The sequence below is a fragment of the Rhea pennata genome, chromosome 1 (genome assembly GCF_028389875.1).
Source record: "Rhea pennata isolate bPtePen1 chromosome 1, bPtePen1.pri, whole genome shotgun sequence".
In the NCBI taxonomy this organism is placed as follows: Eukaryota; Metazoa; Chordata; class Aves; order Rheiformes; family Rheidae; genus Rhea; species Rhea pennata.
The window spans coordinates 158683048-158707657 of record NC_084663.1 but is presented as its reverse complement, the minus strand read 5'-3'; the positions used below and the strand labels follow the sequence as shown (position 1 = coordinate 158707657).

The window sequence follows — 24610 nt, the reverse complement described above, 5'->3', positions numbered from 1 at the left end:
TGATCTAGACTTTCTGGAATAGCCTTCTTCCCTTGCACAGGTGGGAAGGCCAAGCTGCTGTCTGGCCCTGTGTTACTAAATGAAAAGTCTTAAATCAAAAGGGGAGATCTTATCAACGTGTATAAGCATCTGAAGGGATGGGGCTAATCTCTTTTCAGTTGTCCCATATGAAAGGACAAGAGGCAATGGGCAGAAACTGAACCACAGGAAGTTCCGCCTGAACACGAGGGGGAATTTCTTCCCTGTGAGAGTGACAGAGCACTGGCACAGGTTGCCCAGAGAGGTTGTGGAGTCTCCTTCCCTGGAGATCTTCAAGGCAACTCTGCCTAACATGCTGTAGGTGACCCTGCTGACTAGGGAGGTTGGACTAGGTGATCTCCAGGGGTCCCTTCTAACCTTACCCATTCTGTGATTCTATGATCTGTGTAAAAGGGATTTGGTAAGTCACTCTAACTGTAACAATAGCAGAGTGTATTGCATGACTATAATCACAATGCATGTTATATTTGTAGGGTATAGTTTTGCTTATTTCTACCAACTTTACAAAAATGTTGCCTAGGAGACAATAATCCAACCTCAGGATGCAAAGTAAAAACAATGTGTCCCATGCATTATGCAAGTGTTGAAGGTCAATGCTTGTAAACTGGTCACATACTGAAGCTCTTGTCTGAAGGAGAAAGTCTTCCAATGAGAAAACAATTGCCTCTATTAGCCAGCGAACGCAGCTTTCATTATGCTGAGCTGTATTGTCTAAATGGCACTGAGTGATAATTAAACCAATAGAACTTAATTTTCTTGGTATGCAGCGACAGGTTTCCAACTGCCTAACTTCATGCTTTGCCTGCTGGCTAAGAGTTTCCTGCTCCTTGGTATGACTGAAATTAGTTATGCGTTTTGTTTCAGGGCAGTTCACACTGTTGTCACATCTATACCACCTCTTTCTAATTTTTCACGTTGTCCTCTGCCCCTTGTCAGACTTTGCATTTTTGAGCAGCTACCCATAAATAAACTGCTAAGTTTTTTTGACATAAGCCTTTCTCAAACTCTCATGCTGGGAGGCTGTTTTGCTTGAAGCTGCTCTTTCCATTTATTTTCCTAGTAAATGCTCATTACGGAGATGGTCTTAATGTGTTTTTATCTCTCTTTGACCATGGATTTCTAGCATGTGTGTGTCCTGATTGCTTCATTTAGCCTCCCAAAGTTATCTGACCCTTTGCTTAGCATTCTTCATTAGAGGAAGAAGAAATGTCACTGTAGATGATAGACCTGAGTGCTTTACTCATGCTTCCCATAGGAATTGTAAGTAAACAATAGCAAAAATACAAAAGTATATTTCCTCCTTTGCCTTCACAGAGTATGTATTATCTCAAAATCACACTAGGAGTCCTTGCTATGCTGGAGAATAGGCAGCTGAAAGTAAGCATGAGAAGGTTATCATCTGTGGAAATAGTGCTTACATGACAGTTAGCTCATTATCCGAAGTGGTGGGCATTGACACACACCAGACTCTTTAGGGAGTGCAGTGCAAAGGCTCCCTCGGGGCTCCCTCTGAGAGCTTGAGTCCTGCAGAGCCAGCTTTAGTGCCTCCAGCACTATACTCCCCACCAATCTGCATTCCAGGACCGCTTTAAATCTTACACTGGAGCTAATAAGCCTCCTTGAAACACAAAGCAATAGGGAACAAGGGATGGGAATATCTAAGTGGCTCAGTATGGAGCCAATCCTGGTGCTGGTGCTAATGAGCTCTACTGAACTTTCAAAATTTTCATTACTATGTCCGTGATCTCCTAGTAATCACAGGGAAAAAGTTACTCATACAGAATTTAAGACTAAGCTATTTGAGATAAATTAAGAAACAGTATCTGGACTTATATGACAATAAGGGATCAAAGTGTCTTAGCTGATGTAACACATAGTGCAAAAAGCATAACGATGTAATTAAAGCTTGCTTTTGACCTGTCTCAGCTTTTATCTTGTTATAACCTTCTAGTAACACTTTTCTCTTCCATCTCTTCTGCTTACAATTAATGACAGTTTAGGAGCCTTTTATTTAATATCAACACTTTTTTTTTTTTTTTAACATTGCTATCTCTGTTACACAAACAGTTATCAAAGGGTATATTAGAAGGAAAACTTCCAAATATTTGCTTTCAAAATAAAACTTAACCAAAACATATTGATTCACTGTCCAAACCATTCCCTCCCTTTTCCCAGGAGAAAAGCCCACCAGTAAAGATCCACAATTACAAACAAAACTGAGAACAGAACAAACCAATAAAGCTTTCTGGAAGGTTATTTTATTCCATTATAAATCTAACTACTGAAACCAAGACCTAACACCCTGGAACACCAGGGGAAAGCACGTTCCACTGAATTCTCTTAGCAGAAGTAAAGTTTTCTTTGACTGTCAGTACAAGACATCTGTACTAATCTATTCACATTAGTTTCACCTGATTGCCTGGTTTAATGCAAGACTCAATTACTTTGGGATTAACACAGCAATAAATTAAAATTCCAGAGGGTTGCTCAAATTATTCTAGGTTTCAAAACTCTACACCTTCCCATATACTATTTGTTAATGTAACAACACCGTGCTACCTTTTGTGTGTATCTAACCCAATTTTTTTAAAAAGTTAAGATCTTAAATAACAAGGCAGCTAAAATGGCCTCACTGAGAAAAGTGGCAAGCACAAGAAACACTGATTAGCTAAAGGACAAAACTGAAATCTTCCACATTTTTTTTCAAATTCAAGCCACTTATTTAGTTGTCTGAAATCAGAAACATTATCTTACTTTTCTCCTTTTGAAAAACTATGATTTTACGTATCTCTGTGTTACTTCTCCAATACAGAAATACAAATAGGGAACTCTGTCAGTGACATCCAGTATTTAGATCCCAGTCCTGCTCTTGGACCCATACCAGTACAACCAGTTTAAACAGTTAGTGTGTACTGTGGAGTAACAGAAAGCAGGTCCCTCAGGCTGCCTGAAGCTTCCTTTTAACTCATATAGCAGGATTCCCTTTACCACAGAAATCAAGAAGCAGGAATGAAGAATTAGCAATGATGTTTCTCTCTGGCATAAGGTTGTGACACAGCCAGGATATACCAAAACCAGGATCTTAGACATGCACGGCCATCAATTTAGATGTAGTCTTCAGATAATCTCATCAGCCTTCCATTGAAATGTCAGGGCTTTACATAATGTACTTAAGCCATAGTCTTCTAATTTGCAGAAAAAATTTGACAAAAGGCTCTTTACTAATACATTCTCCAGTACAACTTAATCTACATCCTACACACACACAATAATGATATAATACATGTAATTCTCTACAGTAATAGTAATAATTCAGAGACTATGAAGACACTGAAAATTTTCAAGAAACATACTCCCTGACAGTTTTCTCATTTTGACATTGTGTAACCTGCTTCTCCTTTCCATGCACATCCACAATCCATGCAAACCCACTGTTGATCACTGCCTGTTAGAGAACCTCCATTTTAGAATGACTATACTTGTTTAGATGGAATTGTAATACTAAACAACAGAACTGAAATAACTGAAGAATTCTGGCAAACTACAGATCTTCAATAGAAGGCTCATGAAGACCTTAAGTTTGAGAAGAATGTTCAGTCCTTCTATAACAATTACAATTTTGCCACATCTCAGAATTTTGCTAAACAAAGTTAATTGTCATTCACCCTAAACACACTGTTATCCCCAAAATGTTTGATAACTGCCACATCTAATCTCATGGATGTAATAACAAATCACATACATTTGTTTGTTTTTTATAGAACTTAGTGCATAACTCTTTAAATGAGAAAAGCTGTATTTTCAAGTATAACGTACAGAAATATTTCACTTATGTATAAAGCTTATAGAGAATTACACTCTGCTTTGTCAAGCTGCAGAAGGAAGGAGCAAATCATTTACAAAAGTTAAAGTTTTATTTATTTATGATCAAAAAAGTACTAAGCCAATGTGCCCGCTCAGGAGAAGGCACCATATAGAGGACATCAGCATTTCTAAAACTAGTCTGATGGTAGCCAATAATCCTGGGAAATGGCTTAATAATTGGTATCTTAATTATATGGCTTATTTACCCTCAAACAAAACTAAATGGAGAAAACAGGTACAATGAAGATAGAGCAGTCTCCAGATAAAGAAATAATTTCACAGAGGCATGATCTCATCTATGACAGCAGTACAAATGTTCCAATAGCTGAACAAAACAGAGACCTCCTTTTGGAGCTGTGCTTAAAGTACAGGTAGCAATAAACAGTAAGCATTCATTTAAGGGGGTCAAGTGACAAGAAACTGTAGCATATCCTTGCCAAGCTGTGGGAACGGTGCCTGAACACAAGAGACTACTTGAAGTTTGCAGTGGGTACTATCCAGGCAGAATAAATAAAATCCAGAAACTTCTTACTGTAGAACTAGTGGCCTACTTGGAAAATCATCTGACTAATTTTAAAATTCTTGCTAATACTTCCCATGCAAAATGGGCAGAAATAGGATGAGAAGATAAAGTCCACCTCACAGGATGTGAAGATAGGTCAAGGGGAACAGATTATTGCTATCTGTTCTCTGCAAGATGTTGGTTTATTTTACCGTGCACTGTGCTCTACTGTGCTTTGCTGCGCACTGCAAGACATTTCTCTCCCAAAGATAGAGCCAAGAACTGGAAATATATGCACATATTAATACCCTAAGTATGCTTAGTCTTCCTCATTCCTATTTCTGCTTATAAACAGCAGTAATTTCTTGGTGCACCAATTTGAGAATTAAATCCTATGATCTGGCTTCTTAGACAAGTCAGAAGAATTTCATAATATTAAAATGAATTGTCTGCACAATGAATTGCCAAATCTCTCAGTTCTGTCATTTCAAAATTACATCACTGTTATTTTTTATTTTAAGGTTATGCTACCAACTACACTACTGAGCACATCAACAGTGAAGGGGAGATGGAGCAATGTGCTTCAAATTTAATTATTCAATTAGCAAGTTAATAATGTTACTAATTGCATATGGAGGATAAGGCACTCAGAAATGAATTTTCTCGAGGAGATAAAAAAGTGGTAACTCTTGGAGCCTAGGTGACATAAAAGTTCATGAATAAGGAATGAGAACTGTCATGACTTGGGGAACAGAGTGAAACATTGTTATTTTTGAGAAAAAAAATCAAGTAAAAGCTATCTTAATAAGGTAGATCCTGACAAGACTTCTTAAAAAGTTGTTTCTATTTGACATATCAAGAAAAGTTCAATGAGAGGAGAATTTGACCTAAAAAATACTATTACAGAATCACAGAATGGTTGAGGTTGGAAGGGACCTCTGGAGATCATCTAGTCCAACTCTCCTGCTCAAAGCAAGGTCACCTGGAGCACACTGCACAGGATTGTGTCCAGGCAGGTTTTGAATATCTCCAGAGGAGACTCCATACCCTCTCTGGGCAACCTGTTTCAGTGCTCTGTCACTCTCACGGTAAACAAGTTCTTCCTTATATTCAGGTGGGGCTTCCTGTGTTTCAGTTTGTGCTCACGGCCTCTTGTCTTGTCGCTGGCCACCACTGAAAAGAGTTTAGCCCCATCCTCTTGACACCTTCCCCCCTTAAGGTATTTGTAGACATCGATAAAATCCCTTCTCTTCTCCAGGCTACACAGGTCCAGATCTCTCTCTATCCTGTATACAAGGTATTCTAGAATATCCACAAGTAATACAAGTGAATAAAATAAAATAAAATAAAATAAAATAAAATAAAATAAAGTTGTAGAACACAGATTCTGATTCTTTCAGACTCACATGTTGGATAAAATTATGCATGCTGCTGAAGCAGCATAATGGAACAAGGTATTTGTGGGGGAAACTCATGCAGAAAAAAGGCCATTATTGCTCATTCTGAAAGTAAGCTTGTATGCAAACTGGTATTTGGAACCTCAGTGCTGTCAACATAGGGGAAACGATGACTGGAATTAAAAGTACATGTCAAGAAAGAGGAATATTATGTCAAAAAGTGCTATTTCTTAATCTGTGAAAACAGTAGATTCTACATCTATATTTTTTAAATACAAGGAGGAAGAACAAACTAAGAATCATTAAGAAATGTCTGTAGAACAGAAAAATGTAAAAGTAGGAGTAAATTCAAACCACACTAAAGAATACAAATGCTCAAATAAAGCACAGATATATTCTATTAAAGGGCTATTCTAGCCCTCTGAACATGGTTTCTTAGAATTATTTCTTTTCTGTTATCTCTTGTTTGAAGTATCAGAGTATCAGAGTCATATTTAAAAAGAAAAAATAAAAAAGATAAAGACCACTTCTCTATACTAATACTGCAAGTTATTCACTATTCAGCCATATACAAGATCGAGCCAAAATGTCAGGCTAAAGAATAAATGATATATACTATCACTTATAAGGCCTAAAGGAACTTCTGGGATAATTTAATCCAGAAATAAACAAGAGGAATTGAATTTGAATTTGTACAACAAAGGCTGAACTCTTCACCAAGTGATTCCTGCACCAAACCCAGTAACTTCTGCAGGTTTCAGGACAGATACTAGGTTTTCACTTAGAGGTTTCCTGGCTCTGAGTGACACTTACTGATACCAAATGTTTATATTTTAACTTCTAACCACAGAATTTCATTAGTATTTTCCTGCTAATTAAAAACAAAAGCAAAAACAAATCTTCTGTCATTAATTTCTTTTTCATAGGAAACTAAATATGGCCTTAATAAGTAGATCCTTAAGAAGCTGTAAGCAGTGAAAACTGTATAGTGCCTTAAGCCTAAAAAAGATTTGTTTGTTGTCCATCTTTCATCTCGTCCATCGTATATAAGGAACAACCTGAACTTGTTCACCTCATTCACATAGCCATAGTTCACTGTCCAGAACATTCATATCCTTCATAACCAGAATTATTTCCCCATATCAGCAACACAGAAGCATCCCTAATTGTTCTGACTTCACAAGCACAGGGCATATGAACCACTTTCTTTAGTCTTCCAAGTTCACCAATAAACTCTGTTACTTTCTGAGAATGCATATTTAAATTACTCTATGTTAATATATCAAAGTTTATTTATGCACCTCAGTTAGGATTAGGGTGGCCCTATTGCTCACCCTCTGCAAGGCCTGGGCTGGAATTTCAGTGAGCCTCCCTCACCAAACTCTACCACCAATTTTGAAATAATGATTTGCACTAGTTTTTCAATCAGTGGACCACTGCGGCATGCTTAAAGTCATTTTGGTTCACACTTAGAAAACACGACTTTCATTGCTAGACTCTCTGAATGGCTTCCCTAACTATATTCCAACATCTTTACACATTAACATCATTAGCACTTACCATCTTACCACACAACAGTACTACAGGCCTCAGTCATGGATGAAGGCCTCCTTATTGGCACTTTATAGGCAAGTGCTTGAAGAGCTGTATGAGTGGATTGGGATTAGACATGTTTATCAAAATATTAAATACTATGGTGCATTTGCTGGGATAATCGAAGCATTAAGACTCAATACATAGTATCAAATTTATGTATCATCTGCAGCAGAGTCTGACTGCAAGTTTTTCATGAAATCATTACTGAGCCAAGCATCTTTCAGAAAAGCTTAGTCCTTTGAACTTCACCTCATGTAATTAAATGGAGCCTCTGCCTTAACAATAACATCTCCTCATTGCTTTCTATTCTCCCAGATAGCAAGTAACTCAGAGCCAAGGGACTGAGACTTTAGTGTTGATGCTGATCCGCATTTCCAACCCTCCGTGCCTGTACAAAACCTTCCTTGGTTTCATTCAGCTGGATAGGAATGTGTGAAAGGGCAGTGAGGACAGGAGGGAGGCATATTAGGAAGCCGAAAATTCCCCTGTAATCTTCTCGACTATTAGCTGTATCTCCAACTTTGGGCAAATAAAATGCAAATACCATTTCTATTCTACTTATCAACTTAAAATTCATCATTCCTCATGAACCTGAAGGTCTCAAAGCTGGCAAAGTAGGCATCTGCTTAGGACAACAAACCAGTCATAATCCAGCTGCCTCCTCAGCCTATGCCAGGAACCTGGAAAGACCAAGCGGTTGCTAGTTTTGCAACCAAGAGACTGCAAGGCAGGCTGTATCAGATGGGCTTAGTGTGAGGAAGAAATGAAAAGATCAGCCTCTGCCACCCGTGACAGACTCTCTTCTTTGTCCAGTGGCAGCAGGAAGTAGGATTTTCAAGTGTTTGCTTTCATCTTGATTTGTCTTGTTAACATTTAGCCTCCTAAATCTTAAAGGTGCTTTTACACATTTTGCATTAGGAAGTCACTGGAGAAGCACTGCAAATAATGAAACAAGGACTGACATCATGTCTTTACAGTACTCCATCCAGTCAGGATTGCTTGTTTTTCTTCTGGGCCTATGAATTTCTGCTGAGATCCTCAGGCAGGAGGGAGACAGATTAGAGAGTGTTCTGTCCAGCCAGTACAAGGTGCTTAGCAGGGTATTCCTCCAGAATACAAGCGTCTCACTTCCCATGAAAGCACTCTGCCCACTTTATTACTATAAAAATATGTGGGTCGTATCTACTTTCTCTTTCAGAATGTTCTCTCAGTTTCCTGTATGCAAATTCATGATATAGGTGCCCATGTGAAAGAATGGACTATGAACACTTGTTTTCAGAAGTACCTAACTGTGAACCTAACTTAGGCTGGTTTTTTTCAGCTTTTCTTCTGAGCTGGTTTAAGCATCCCCTCTCCCTTCTAGTGTTTTGACTTCCATCTGTCCTCTGCACCTCACTGCTCAACACACTACTCAGCCTTTATGCATTCCAATCCTAGAGACAGACATGTGACCCTTAGGCAGCACTAAGTATCTATCTCACAGAAAAAGGACTTAACTGACTGTGGAAGAGTGAAGGGCAAGAGCCAGAGTCACAATATACTATCTTAACCCTAATTTCATCCTTATGAACAATGCACCTAATGGCACCTCACTCTTTTTCAAGTCTAAGTGCAATGGTTTCACAATTCAAACCTTCTAAGGTTTCTTCTCCATCACAAAAGAACCCTTGCAAGAACCTGTGCAATTCCAGTGTTTGGTAAATAAAATTTCAGTTTAAAGGTAAACAAAGGGGTTATTTTGATCCCTGTACAAGCCTTCTATCAAAGTAATAGCTACAAATGAAAGGAGAAGGATGACATTGGCCCCACTGTGATGTGTCAGTTACCAAAGATTAAACTAGGTTCACTTTTAAGCTACTCATGGTAGACATTTTTCACAGTGATATATAAAAACTTTTCTCCTAATTATGAATTTAAATTCTAGGTCACATATTGGGCAAATCCTTGTAATGTGAAATGTGAGGTATCTGAGAGTTAAAGTTCTGTTGCTGTTTTACAGCCCATAAAATAAGATGACTAATAGTGCATGATTTTGCTGGCTCATTGCGCCATTAAACAGTGTTCATTGCTATTATCCGGTTGGTAAGGTTTAACAGGGATTTTCTGTTTGTGTATGTGCTTTGAAGAACTCCTTACCACTGAGAATTCATTATTTGCCACCAAGATACAACATGTGTGTGGTTATCTCTCATACATAAAAAGGGAACTAATAGGATCATCTCTGGCAAATACTCTCTGCAGATACCAGATATAATTATCATCATTTATGGGGTACTGGCCTTATGGGTTGGTGATACAGCATGGAATGAAATCACTTGCTTCTCTCTGCAAGAAAGATCTTTCATGGCATAAAAATTATCTCCCTTACTTGCAGAATATAAAGATACCTTTCATTCTGGATTTCCTTTTCCTTTTGAGAATATTTGAAGTAACATGTAACATCGTAAATTATGAAAAAAAAAATCTGTAGGATTTTGAGAAGAGCAAAATCAATAATATAGTTGCAGGTGTACATCTGCAGATGATTACAGTACTACACCTATGTGGCATATGGAATAATTGCTAGCCAGATGTTTCAAAAATCTGAATGCAAAAGAATCTGCACTGTGTCGAAAGTACAGACAAGGAGGAAAACTGCCAAGAATTGAGCAACACAAGATGGAGGTGGGTTCTGGCATATCTGTGTCTCTGTGGACCCCTTTCCAGCAGCAGACAACCCTACCAACATCCTTAGTTTGACCTGATAGTGCCATGTTAAATACATTGAGTAAAGGTGGATATACCTCAGAAAAACAATGGCATGGGAGACAGAAGTACTTTCCACAGTTCTCCTACTGCCAAGTCTTCCACCCTTATTTAATTCCACAATTACATTTATGCTTTTTTGATATATCAGATGAAAATACATATAAAAATATAATCATATGCCCAATTGTACAACCACTAATTGAAAAAACACAGTTTATATTTCTCAGTGTTTTTCCCATGCTAAACACACTTCATGCTACCAGTTACACCCTACGGTGTTAAACATAGCTGGGGAAAGTACAGAGAAGCACAAGGAAGAAGAGAATAAAATCACAAGGAAGAAACAGACCAACTGTGAATGCACCTGATGCTCTCTCAATGGGAGTCAAGGTTGAAGGCTGCTCTAGTGCAAAACAAATGTCAAATTTTTCATAGGACAGCGAATCAAAATCAGCTAGGGAAGCCTGAGAAAGAGATAAGCTCGACAGTACGATACCAGTACAGCCAGTAGCAAGGAGCTTTCCCACCCACATCCACACAGCCAGCCTTTCATTCATATCCTTTCTCTTACTCCCACTCAGCCCCACAGGTAGTGTTCAAAAAATAGTCCAGGCATCCTGATGGATAAAAGACTTTATTTAATACGAAGGCTCCCACTGCATAGGAACAACATCTACTTAAGAAGTCAAGTTCTGCATTAAACTGCTGGGAAGAGTACTTGGATTTCTGCTGAGTTCATCAACAATTAGAAGAAAGTAAATTTTTTTGTAATCTTCCATTAATTGGAACCTTTAACATCTGAAGTGCCTGTAGTCTGGGGGGAGGGGAAGATGATTCTTTCTCTGTCGTTACTTCCTCACATCTCGGAAGTTCATAAAATAAGGGATTTGGGGTCCTGAAGTCTCAGCTCACTGGCTCTCCACTCAGTGTTGTTGTTGCTCATAACTTCCAGGGTGTGACCAAACAGAACAGGCTTGTATTTCAGTAACTTCACTCTCTCTACAGATTACACTGATAAAGCTGGTGAATTGGCTGCCTGGTGTTCTTATTTTCATTCTGCATCTAATCTACAAATACATATGTTGAAGAACAGCAGAGGCATTAGCAGTAAATATCTGCTGATGTGCTCCAAGTTTGACAAATTAGCCTCGCACATATCAGGCATGAGTATTGTTTTACTGCTGGACAAACACAGAACAGAAGCAGGTTTTGTGAAGAGAGGAGAAACAATTCATGCTGTATATCTTAATTTTAAAGAAGCTTTACATAGAATAATATGGTTAGGTGAAACTACTCTGTGATGGGTGCAAAACTATTTGGTAAGTGTCCTTATGGCCAGTTACTAATGAAACATTATCAGAAAGGAAGATAATCAAATAAGGTTCCATCAGAGTCTGTTCTTGGTTTGGTTCTATTTACTTTTCCATTATTGACTAGGTTGACAGAAAAGAAATTATACACATCACATTTCAGATAAAAGTAAGCTAAAGGGTACTGCAAGCATTCAGGAGGAACGAATTAAAATTCTAGAAGATTTTGACAAATTGAAGAAATAGTCTGAAAATTAGAAATTATGCAACAGGGACAAGTGTAAGGTTCTACATTTAAAAAGAATCACATAAACAAATATAGGATGGGAAACAATCGTGGTAGTTCTTTAGAAAAGTACACAAGGGCTGTAAAAAATCAGAAAAGCATATGAATCACCCACATCATGCTGCTGTAAAAACGGAAAACATTTCACTGGGATGTAGAAATAGTAATACAGCTTAAACAAACATAAAGTACTTTGCCAGTACTCAATTTCAGTAAAGAGGTGAATCAGATGGAGAAAGTCTAGAGATATGTTTTATAAATCATTTTTATTGCCTAAGTCCTATAGCAAGACTGAAAAATTTGGAGCTATATGGCCTAGCAGGGCCCTAAAGGGAAGAAGCAGCATAATAACAGTCTTCGAAGATGCAGAAAAGCTTTTCTTAATATTTTTTCTACATCCATAGTGAATAAGGTGAAAAATTATGATCTTAAATTGCACAAAGATTCAGGTTAGACTTTAGGAAAATCTTCTTAAGAGTGAGAATAATGAAGCACTGCAATAGATTGCTAGGAAAGACTGGGAAGTGTGCTTCACATGAAAGGGTGATGGACTACATAATCTTGTCAAGATGTCTTCAAGCCCTATTTATAGTCTGTAACTATGTTCTTCCTTCAAAAATGCATACATGCATACATACATGCATACATACATGCATAAAACAGATAAACAAAACACCTCAAAACTAAAAATAAAGCTTGAGAATTAAATGCTTATGAAAATATTTTGTCAAGTACCAAAACGTACATTACTTTTCTATTTTTTATCCCTTTAAAGCCACAATCATTTATAAAAGTGGGAAAAGAATATGGCCAAAATTGAGAGACTTTCTAAATACATAACAACCTACTTCATAGTATGCCTACTATGTCTTAACAGGCATAAAAAAATCCATCAACTTAACAACAGATTTGGACAGATTTAATCTTCACCCTGTAACAAAATTGTAAAAATCCTCCCTTTTCTTTCTCTGCAAAGGAAAGTATCAGAAATGATGAAATTCAACTATGCATAACTTGTACTTATATGCAGCAAATGAAGTGGCACTAATTATACGGTAGCTGCCAAACTGCTATGCTCTTGTGATTTTTGTAATGATACATTTCAGGAAGCAACAGGACAGGCTGCATAATAATATCTGCAAGTAAAACATCAATGAATGTATACAATAAAATACTATAATTACACAGAGAAGATCTACTGCATTACTTACCTGTTAACTACATACAAAGGTGCATCATCAAATGGAGATTTACAAAATATTGATAAACTTGCTGGTTATTACCCTGTTTTTAACATTCCTAATTTGAGGAAACTTATTTAACATTTTGTGGCATAATTGCTCTGTCTCATCCAATATTTTAAGGTTTAATGATCAGCTTTCAATTGATGTTCAATTTAAACTCTGGCTGCTGTACTGAGATGTGCTTATGCCCTAGTTACCCATTTCTAGACAAAAATCACGTATCAGTGATAATTCTCCTATGTCTATTAGCAATCTTTGATCTTTAAAATGTAGCAGTCAGGAAGACATATCAATAAAGCACAGGACTGGGACCCAGGAGACCAGAGTTTTAGTCCTATATTTTTTTAACCAGCTTTCCAGGTACCCTTGGACTTCATCTGTCTTTGCCAACCTCTTTCCATTAGTAAAGTAGTACTGGCTTCCTTTAATAATCATTTTAAGCCTTGTTTAAATCATCTACCCACCTAAGCTTGTCCAAGGCATTGCAGCTACTTTTCTCCAATGACCATGTAGACAGCTAGAATATCAGCATTCAGTGCCCTAGCAGGTATGACAACTAATTTTGCATGTCAAGATAAGAAGTGTAGTTTCATTCTCAGGCATAACTCTTCTGGTGACATGCTTATCCTCATGCTCCACTGCCAAACTATCTCAAGCTAGAGAACCTGTGTGTAGATGTTTTTAGCTTCTACTGTGAAGTCAGCTCATGTTTACCTGGGTATGACAGAATGCCACTAACTTAGGAAGCTGAAGGTTGTCTGAAAGATCACACAAAGTTGTCCTTTGAGATCTACCACAGACAAATTAATATATAAAATATAGGTACTAGTAGTACTAGTACAGCTAGCAGTACTGGTACAATAAGGACACTTATGGATTCCAGGAAAAACAGAATGGTATTTGGATGCTTTCTCCATTTCTCACAAGAAAGAAAAAAATACATTATGCTAGTTTCTGTTCAGAAACTTTTTAGTATCACAGAGTATCTGTTGTGACAGTACTATGAATTTATTTCTTGTAACCCTCTGGCTCAGTGTGTATATTCAGCTGCCTGAGTTGCCTCAAATGAAGTGATTTGGGCTTCAAAGACTTTCAATATTCAAAAAAAAAAAAAAGCCTTAGAGTATAGTAATTCAGTCATTAAACCTTTTTATTACCTTCAAGTTCAGCTAGGGCCAGGATAACAGTCTATTGTCTGGAGTTCAATCCAGGAAAAAAGAAAAAAAAAAGAAAAAAAAAAAAAAAAGCTTACTGCAGTCAGAGAGAAACATCATAGAGAATATGACCGGTAGGCACACTTTCTCATTGGAAGGGATCTCCCTACCTGTGCTTATGAAAATGTACACTGCAGGCTCCTGTTGGACCTTTGTCCGTGAAATGTATGTGAGATAACCACAAGGCTCTGACAGGGTAGCTGTATATTTTCCATCTGGGTATGGATTTTGCTTCAGCATATTTTTGCCACATTTCAGTCGAATTATTGCTCTATGTTCCTATTCAAGTTTCCTTGTGGGGATGACACCACATATTCCAGCTAGAAGAGAATGTATTCTTTTGTTGACTTGTGGTGTTGCTCACAGAACACACATCACAGCTGTATTGCAAATCTGCTTAACTCTTGGTCATTTTAGGGACTCTAGTTCTCACTTACACATTTTGGATCCAGATTGCCACAGATATACATGCTCTCACTCTCTCTACCCCTGCCCTTTAGTACCAAGGTGATTATCAAAGCAGTTCTGGGTGTTTTTTTTAATAGAATTGCTACTAAAATTAGCAAACAGGATGAATTATGAGGCCATTATATACTCTAAAATGAAACATAAAAAAACCACAGAAATTAGTCATTATATTTGCATACTGGTGATAATGAACTATTGCCTCTTCTTAAATTAAGCCATTGTTTTAAAGTTATCTAAATCCTAGGAACCCAGGTAGTGTAAAAATAGGTTATAACTTTATAATTTCAAAGCAAACAACACAGCTTCTCTTTCTGGCATGTGCTACTTGAGCAGAATACTGATTGCACTTGATATCTTTTCAGCACAGATACTTATTTTATAAACATTTTTAAATGGATACTGAAATGGATTTTACCAGTAAGACAGACCTATCTCATTAAAGCCACTGTAGCCCAGCTCTTGCCTGCTTAGTCCCAGATCTTCAAGGTCCATGCACTTAAATCCAGGTGGGCATTGGTAACCTTCTTCTAGCTCTCTGGAACAGTGGGTGTCTGGGATAGCTAAATTATTCCAAGTTACGTTTCTGTGAAAAAAAAAAAAGTGTTATATAAACTCAGTCCATAGCAAAACTAAATACTTGTATGTGAGAGGACTAACGCAAGAAGTATACTGGCTGTTATTCTCACAACTGGTTGTTCTTTGGAATATGTTATTTGCATTAATTCTGAATTAATTATGACTTCCCAGGACATACAGAAGAGTTAATATATATGACTGCTCTTTAACAGAATTTGGACACTTACTGCTTCAGATTCCTTTGAAAATTCTGAGAGTGCGTCCAACTGCAGTCAGTACTGTGACACTGACTTCCACAGACATTACCTGAGGTGGCTTTGGCACTCTTCACAGTACTGTTATGGATGACTCACCAGTCATTCAAGTATGTATTTAGTTTCTTGTACCTCGGTTAGGCCAGGTTTCTACTACTGCTACATAAGATAGCTACCTTTCATTGACATATCCAAGGATTCAAATCATTATGTTTTCAGAGTTAATATCTTGGTATAGCTGTGACTGAAACCGTTCAGTTTCACTTCTGAATAAGGCCAACAACGGTTTGGTAAAAAAGGTGAAAAACTTGGACCTGATTCAAATTGATTCAAATAGATTTATGTTGGTAAATGTAGCACTGAAAAACAGAAAGACCATGAGACAACGGGCAGCCCTGCCACCCAGTATGCTGGCTAGAGAGATGCTTTAGTCATGTCATTTTATTATTGCCAGAGGCTGGGCACTTGCCTTCCTAGCTCCTCTGGCACATGGGGCTATGCTACTGGAGATGCTCCGTCATGCTGCACTGCAATAGGAACTCTGCTGGTGTCAGCATTAAGGGACACAGTAGCTAACAGGGGAGAGAACAAGCTTGTAGCTCCCCATTCGGTTCAATCTGTGCCTGCTGGCATGCACACATGAATAGATATCAACGGGTCCTCAAACTCTGGTAAGGAGGAGCTCAGGCAGTTAATTCCCACGGGCACTTATGGCACATTGTTCTTCGTAGCAATATATAGTTCTTTGCCATGGAAGAGCCAGAATCAAAGACTGGTCACCCCCATTTTCCAAGAAGTTGTTTAGTTAGAGGTCACCTTAGCAAAAAATCCCTGTCCTGTTAGGGTTTACAAAGCAACACAGCACAGTACCACAGTGCAGAAGTGAGGATTCATGCTAGTTGTGCTATGAGTCAACTGGATAAATCAAAAAGAAGTGCTGCAATATGTCACAGTTCCAACTCTACTGAGTAAGTGCACAGCTAAGAAAATCCATTTTTTGTCTTGCTTATATCTGACTCTGACCTAGCAAATGGAAATCCTGATTTTTGATTCAGTCCTACTGCAATTTCAAATTAGACTTGAAAAGCCAGTCAGGGTCAGTTCTAGCTTGAGGAAAAAAAACAATTCACAGCAGTTTTTCATTCATGTTCAGGATGGTTCCTACCTCCTGCAGAGACTTTTGATATAAGACAACCAAAATGAACCACTCAAAGTTAAAAAGAAAATCCTGTAGTATGTACCCTCTCATTCTGAAGCCTCAGGAGGAATCTTAAAATTCATCATCTTTTTTTAATTAATCTGATTTGTCCACAGAACAGGTGAAACTTTTCTGTCTGCCCTTTAGTGTAATTAGTACCTTATGGTTCTTCTGAAAGTCCCCTTCTTTTAATCTAACTCACAGATGCATTTTGACAACTAAATTGGGTGAACAGAAGCTTTAATTACTTTATTTTTCTTGCTTTTGTGCTCTGCATGCTGTAGCAAAAGATTAGTCTATATTTGTCAGTGTGAAACTGAAGCTTCCTACACAGTTTTTGTTAGGGAAATGTAGTGAAATAACCATAGCAGCACTCACTCTGTAGCCATTTCTGCATGATGCCCGGAGTGCCATACATAAATAACTTCATGCATGTACACATAAGCACATATAGTTCTAGCTAAAGTTTTATAGCACATCCTGAAAATTTAGCTGTGTCCCTAACTAGAAAGATGGACAGATATACAAGCATATGTGTAGCCATTTAACTTTTTGTAAACATCGTTAGCATACATCACTCAAGGATTTAAAAATTCAAACACTTCAGATTCATGATACTGCTATCTAAAATTATAATGTAACTATATCTTAAGACAATATTTTATGAATATTTTCAAGAATCAAAATCAATTCATTGGCACAAGCAGATTTAATGCCCAGGCTACAGCGAGTTAATGAATTTTACATTATGGCTTGCATTAGAAAATCTCTCCGATCCAAGAGGCTAGTGGTGTGAGGGCATATTATTAAAAGTATTGCTGTCTCAATCATTACAAGGTAAAGCACTCATTTTAATTGCTTCATTTAAACCTAGGTCATTTCTATATCATATTAAATCTCTGTCTGAAGAGAAAAAACTGTCTCCATGCACAGAGTATCATTTTTGCCAAAAGCAAAGAATCTCTGCTTATAATACTGTACCAATACAGGTACAGACTCTTTTGGACTGATGCCATTAGACAGTTTGTATTCTGGTTCAGGAGAGGAAATAAGTACAAACAGGAACATCTAGCCTAGTAACAGCTAGAATATCACCAGTCATTTCCAATATAAAATGATTTAAAATGTTTTATTCCTTCATATCCCAGTAGGACAAACATACTCAACAGTATCATAGATATCATAGAACAGTAAGGTTGGAAGGGACCTCTGGAGATGATCTAGTCCAACCCTCAGCGTAGCCCATATGGGGACTGAACCCACAACCTTGGTATTAGCAGCACCACGCTCTAACCAACTGAGCTAAACCTGCCCAATCAATATCTACATGCTAACATGACTAATTTTAACTTTCGCAAAAGTTCTATACAGCAATGTGTCTAAATATCTTGCTGAATAGAGGCCTTGATAAAATTACAGATCCTTACAACATGAAAAAGGAAATAGTCCATTCTCATAGACCAACTGAATATTTTGGATCTATGCACAGTAGTCAATGTGTATGAAATACTCTATCAACCCAACAGGTGAGCTGAGAAATTAGTTCAGCACAGGAACATAAAGCATACAGAACTAGATATATGACCTCACATCCCTTGATTAGCATCCTTTGGTAATAAGATCATTGTAAAAGACACAGGAATGCTGCTCTGACATGTTTTCAACTGCCTGAAGAACGCTCTGACCCCACACATACATACACACATACATCTTAAGAACAACATGAAATAAAGTGTCTTGACAGCACATATGCTTTTTTGCTATGGCATCTATAACAAGACAGGTCTTTCAACCACCATAGTCATCTGAACACAATCTCTTCTCTCTGAATACCATCTCTTTATCAGGGCTGTTCTTTAAGGAGAGGTTTTGACCTTAGTATTTAACAACTTAAAATTCCCCGAGATAACTCCTAACTTATTTGACCTATTTTCTGTTAACCAGACTTTCTCGGCCAAGAATAAAAATGGAATACAAACAGGGTTCTTTTGTTCTGGTATTCTATTAATTTTTAAATATATCACCAGAAAAGTCTTTGGAAATTATCAGCCTACTCATGTAGCTCCCAGATCCAGAAAATTACAGGAAAATTAAGAAGGAAATATATTGATAAGATATCAAGAAATTGCTTCAATTACTGAATTAGGAAAAGAAGTCAATAATGAAACATGAATTAGCTAGAGTAGAATAATCTTCTACATTAGTACAGAAGAATTCCATGTCTCTCCCCTTGCCAAAGCAAAGCCTCTGCAAGGCTGCTTGCTAAAGAACTACTACCTAGGTAAAAATACCATAGCAGGCATAAAAAAAGGCTGTCAGATAATGAAGTATAGAAGTAGCAACTGTGCAGCTTCCAAGTAGAGAGCAATACATTAACCAGGATCTCAGAGGAATTGGCACTGGGATCTACGCTATCCATTTTCGTTAATGACCTGGGGGACAGTGTGAACTCCACTTCATCAAACTCTACACAAACCATATGCTGAAGGATGACAAATACCTACGAGAATAGAGAACGACTTCAGAGTTCTGAAGAGCTTAAAGGCTACTCTCAGTAATTGTGATTTAATGTCAACCAGTGAATTCAGAAAGTGATAGAATCTACATGCAAAATGGAGACTGCTCTATAGAAAGCATTAATACAGAAATAGGCTTGAATCAGGTGATAGATAAAAGACAGATTTTTCTTTTAGATATCAAGATTTCATAGATTCAGCATCCTTTGATGTTACCTGAATTTAGATGTTTAACTTTTGAGCACTCAGTTTTGAAAAATGTGTTTGATTTCTATACATTTTTCTAAAGATCATTTCTTATTTTGCAGTATTGGCGGAGCACAAGCAGAAGCACCAAGCCACTGAGAAGGTGTAGAAATGAGAGAAATAAACCTAAAACAAACACTGAAGTTTAGACCTCTATGACCTTAATATGAAGTTGGAGTCTGGAATGAATTGGTTCTGGGCCAAGATCACTCAATAAGCATTTTCTGATGAAGCAATACTGAGACAATACTGACTTTAAACACATTATCTCACTATTAATACTGCTCTCTTATTTTAAATAGATAAATGGCATCTAATTCACTTATCTTTATTCTTAAAAGTGGAGTCATTACTTCTGTGAAATAACTTCATTGTAGTACTTTAGATAACCATTATAGACTATGAATATATTTCTAAGCCTTAAATTTTGTATTACATCAGTATTTTATGAAATGAGATCTCATTTACAAGCTGGATTCATAGTGGGAAAGTAAGGCCAGCTATGTGATGAGCATCCCGATTTTAACAATATTTTTGGAGATTTTTTTTGATGAACAGAATATAAATTTAATGTATGTATAAACTGGCAGACTAATGATAACCGAACCTCTCAGGTCACAGATCTGATACACACAGGGTAGTAAATACTAATTTCATAGTCAGCATTTCCAATACATTTAGTTGTACAAAAGAATACATTTTCACATCAACTGCAGAATAAGCTCTATTTAGTCCCAGACACTTTGCATTTTAGACTGAATACTCTCTCCTGCAATTGAGTCTACGCAGAAGGCAAGATTTGGTGTTCAATTAGGCTGTCCACTGTTAGATTGCTAGTGCCATTTGGGATGCCTGAGGATAACCCACTTAACCTCTAGCTGCTGATTCAGGAGGTTACAGATCTCTGTTGGTCTCATGTCATACCTGAAAGTTTTGGATATATTAGGTTATTTCAAGCTGCACTGAATACCTACATGGATAACTGCATCAATTCCTTTAAGTTAAAAAATGATGGTTCCTATGGCCTATAGGTTATATGATCAGCTCCTTAATTTGCTTTCCACCTTTACCACCCTCCAATTTTAGTGCACAGAATCTTGTTTTCTAGTCAATAGACTTTCCTAAAAGAAGGCAAATTACAAAAATGCAAATGAATCCTGTGCAGAAGGATGTTTATAGTATGTCCTGTTAAAAGCTCAGGTAGGTCAGGCTCATTACTATACAGTTGCTGCTATCACTAGGTAGCTAAAATATATTTCTTTTATATTTCAAGTCAGGTCTTCTTTTCAGAGACACTAGAAATTTAGAAGACTTAAAAGGAAAAGTGTTTTCTTTTTAGTTGGCTCCTTGTGAAAAACAAAAGGGAGGAGGGATTGAAGTTTATTTATTGATTGGTGATCATGAAAACAATCGAAGTATCTAGACAAACTTCCTTTTGTTTGCCTTTTTAAATGTGACTTTTTCCCAAATCCATATATTAAAGCTTACTGTACTAGTAATTCCATTTTCTCCACTGGGAAACTGAACATACAACAGCTATTAATGGATGGCTGCTAAATTACTTACTTAGACTAACGCTCTTTTTATAGAAAGACTTAGCAGTAACACCACTAGTCCCTGGGAACTGTTAGAATATTAACATCATGATATAGTCATTAGATTTTTTTTTTTTTTTAAGAACTTTGTTTCTATCATGAAGACTTCTTTTTAAGCATTTTCATAATTATTGTCGCATTACGGTGGCTACTTAACATGGAAGATGTTCTTATCTAAATTAGTGCTACTGATATTTCTAAAATTTGCAGTAGTAATTTATCATCATTATTGGGCACATTTTTTCAGAGAATACTCACTGTCAGCTAACTCTCCTGTCACCAAATCCACACACATATATAACCATAAACTTCAGTAGAAGACAGTCATACAATAATTGAGTTCTCTTGAAAATCTTTTACTAGATCTTCCAGTTTATATGGAAAAAGCTTGTAACTTAGAACAATGCTACTGTTACAATCATTACAAGTTCTAGAGAATACAATAATAGGATCATCCAAAATCACTGATGACAGTTGAAGAAATTTCAAAGAGTACCTTTCTGGCTTAAGAATTACAATTACTTCTAAGTACAATTCTTTCTCTGATGTTTTATAATCTTTGCATTCTCATGGATCATTTTTTAATGTTTTGATTTACTTTTTGACAAACTTAGGATTAAAGTCATCATGGACCGTATGTAGAGAACCAATTTCCTGGTTTTAGTTGAAGAACAAAATCTGTTTTATCTTTTAAACTGTAAGTGTGAAAACATCATCCATATTTAATGTTTCTCATAATTATATCTGTAATTATAACTATAAAGCTTTCAAGCCTTCTGGTAACAGATTGTCTCTGATGCCTATTTATTATTATTATTAAAAGATGAAGATAGGGCACGCTTCAAGGGCTCACAACTTTAGGTACACTACAAACACAAAGTTTAAGCTTTGGCAACATTCCTTATGTTACATTTTAACTTGGCAAACACAGATTTTACCACTCAAGAATTTGTTACTGAGAAGCATATTAGACAATGTCTGCTAGAGATAATTATATACAAATCAACAGGCCCAAATAACTGACGGTATCTCTCATCTCGTCTATTAATTTTTAATACATTTTTTTAATAGCAGGGGAATTCCAAAAGAATGCTAATGTGCCATTATTTTAAAAGAAAAACAGCATGATTTAGCCTGACATCAATCCAGATAAAGGAATGGGAGAGCTGATACAAAGTCTAACTGATATAGAATAAAGAACATGAACAGAATTGATGGCAGTTACTGTGGATTTACAGAAAATAATTCTCATTATACTAATAAGATTTTGATATGACTTCGGAATTGTCCACAGAAATTTTGTATCTTAGATTTTGTAAGGCAATTTAGTCAATAACATATGATTGATTAAAAGGTTCGCACTACATAATATCAATAAAACATATGCTAAACAGGCTGAAAACATGATTGATTCATGTCTCAAAAAATACTTCCCAGTGAAAGGATCATCTATATCCTATATAGTAGATCTTGTATGATCTACTATAATCAATGAGGTAGAAAAAAAGGAAAAAACAATAATATAGGTAGAAAGATGAACAACAATGAAGACAGGGAAGTAAAACAAAGATTTCTCTACCTTTTGGTTACCTGAATCCAGTAAATACAGTCAAATGCAAAGTTATATGGGTAAAATTACTGAAAGCATGCTGAAACTGAAAGCAAGCCTAGTCTACACAATAAAGGGAATAAAAGGGAATAAAAGGGTGGAAAGACTATACTGTAGAATATAGATAGTACATAAGTTTGAAAGGGGAGAATAAAATAGTGCATTCTGTTATATTTCTCCTAATAACATTGTGTCAAGAGAGCCAGTGCCTTCCCAAACTATCAGCATGAATGTAATGAGTTGATGCTCCTCTCTGCATGGCACTGGTACAAATTATGATGAATACTACATACAGTTTTGTGTTCATGTTTTTAAAAAAGATTTGAAAAAGTGGAGAAAGAGTGTAGAAAAGCTATGGAAATGAGAAAATTGGAGAACACATTTTGCAGTGAGAGACTTAAGTAGCTAAATCATGTTAGTTTATTAAAGAGCATATTGAAAGGTGCCTAAATTATTTTGTTTAAGTGGATTCACACAGAGAAAATATTGGGAATTAAGATTATTAGTAATTTAGCATTAAAAAAGTGCAAGAAGTCAGACAAATTAGAACGATAAAGTAGGACCGTACTTTATAACAGTGAAAATTATTCACTTTTGGTGTGAACTAACAAGTTCCCCTGCTTGTGAATTATTCTTCTGCTGAAACTTTGATCAAGAATAGATTCATGTTTAGAAGACACGCTCAAGTCAGCTGCAAGCTATAATGTTGCATACAATGGAAACAGAATGAAAGGTAATATAAACCTGTAATTTACAGGCAGATAGACTTATTATCTAATTGGGTTTTTTTGATCCTAAATTCAATATATAGATACTGTAATATTTTACTACTGTTAATATATTGTCTTCTAGTATCTCTGCCCCAAGGCACATCTTGTTATTTATTTCAGATCTTTTACTGATTATTTATATGCTCAGTTTCAAGTTTTGGTATATATTTTTCTGATACTTTTCACAAAGTACTCTCAGCAAAGTGTTAAAGCTTCAGCCTTAAAGTTCCTACCTCTCAACTGAATCACTAGAAGGAGTGTCACAATAAAAGGCTGTAGCTCTAGTTCTTATCCCCCTTATTTCAGGCAATGAAGAGAAAGAGAAAAACCCCAAATCTCCAGAAGATGATTTGGATGCTGGTGGGTTGAATCGCATTCCAGAAGTACCTTTCTGCAGAAGCTAGAAAAGGAATTTAAGACACTTACATTCCTAACATAAGTGTCATAGTCAAAAAATGGTAATTCCATACATAGATCATTGTGATAGATCATTTGTGTTATGCAAAGCCAGTGCTGCCACTGCCCATATGAGAACAGGATGGTTGCGGATACTTAATGGTTTTGACAACCTGTTGGTTTGATTGCTAATTACTGGAATTAGAGGAAATTAAATTCAAATCACCCTGTCACTACTCTTCAGAGGAACAAGGCCACTGAAGTTATCCACAGAATAACAAGTAAGAAAAATAAATCTTTCCTATTGACAGTTCTGGTATGTACATCCAAGCACTAGAAAGCAACGTTCAAAAAAGAAAACTCAGAAGTCCTGGTATGGATTTGTTCTTAAGGTAGTATGCATAAATGATGCTCTTTTGAGATTTTATGAAGTGTTATCTGCCACACAACCATATGACAGCCCACCTTTTTGATTGCTACAATCAGTCATCAGAGAGCTGAACTCAAACAGCAATTCCAAGATACATTTACTAATGCAAGACTTGTTTCATAGGAAGCAAAATAATGTAAATTAATAGAATTCACAGAATGAAGGAAGCTGTGGCTATAAGAAAGTGCTAATATATCTAGGTTGCATGAATCTGCATAATTTCACTGAGGTGTATTAAATTAAGCTGATTTACATTTCGAAGTGATCTAATACCTATAGCAAGCATTACAGTCCAATAAAGCATTTCTTTAGAGAATATTTTAGAAGAGTGAAAAATGTCTCAGTTCAGGAC

General features: G+C 36.6%; 1 protein-coding gene across 1 annotated transcript in view; it reads right to left on the bottom strand.

The window, feature by feature from the left end:
* The window catches only part of NALCN (sodium leak channel, non-selective), a 243686-nt gene that overhangs the window by 176552 nt on the left and 42524 nt on the right, over nt 1-24610 (bottom strand). The window contains exon 7 of the mRNA XM_062566808.1: nt 15097-15251. Within this exon, the coding sequence (XP_062422792.1) occupies nt 15097-15251 (155 nt within the window). The remainder of the gene's footprint in view (nt 1-15096; nt 15252-24610) is intronic.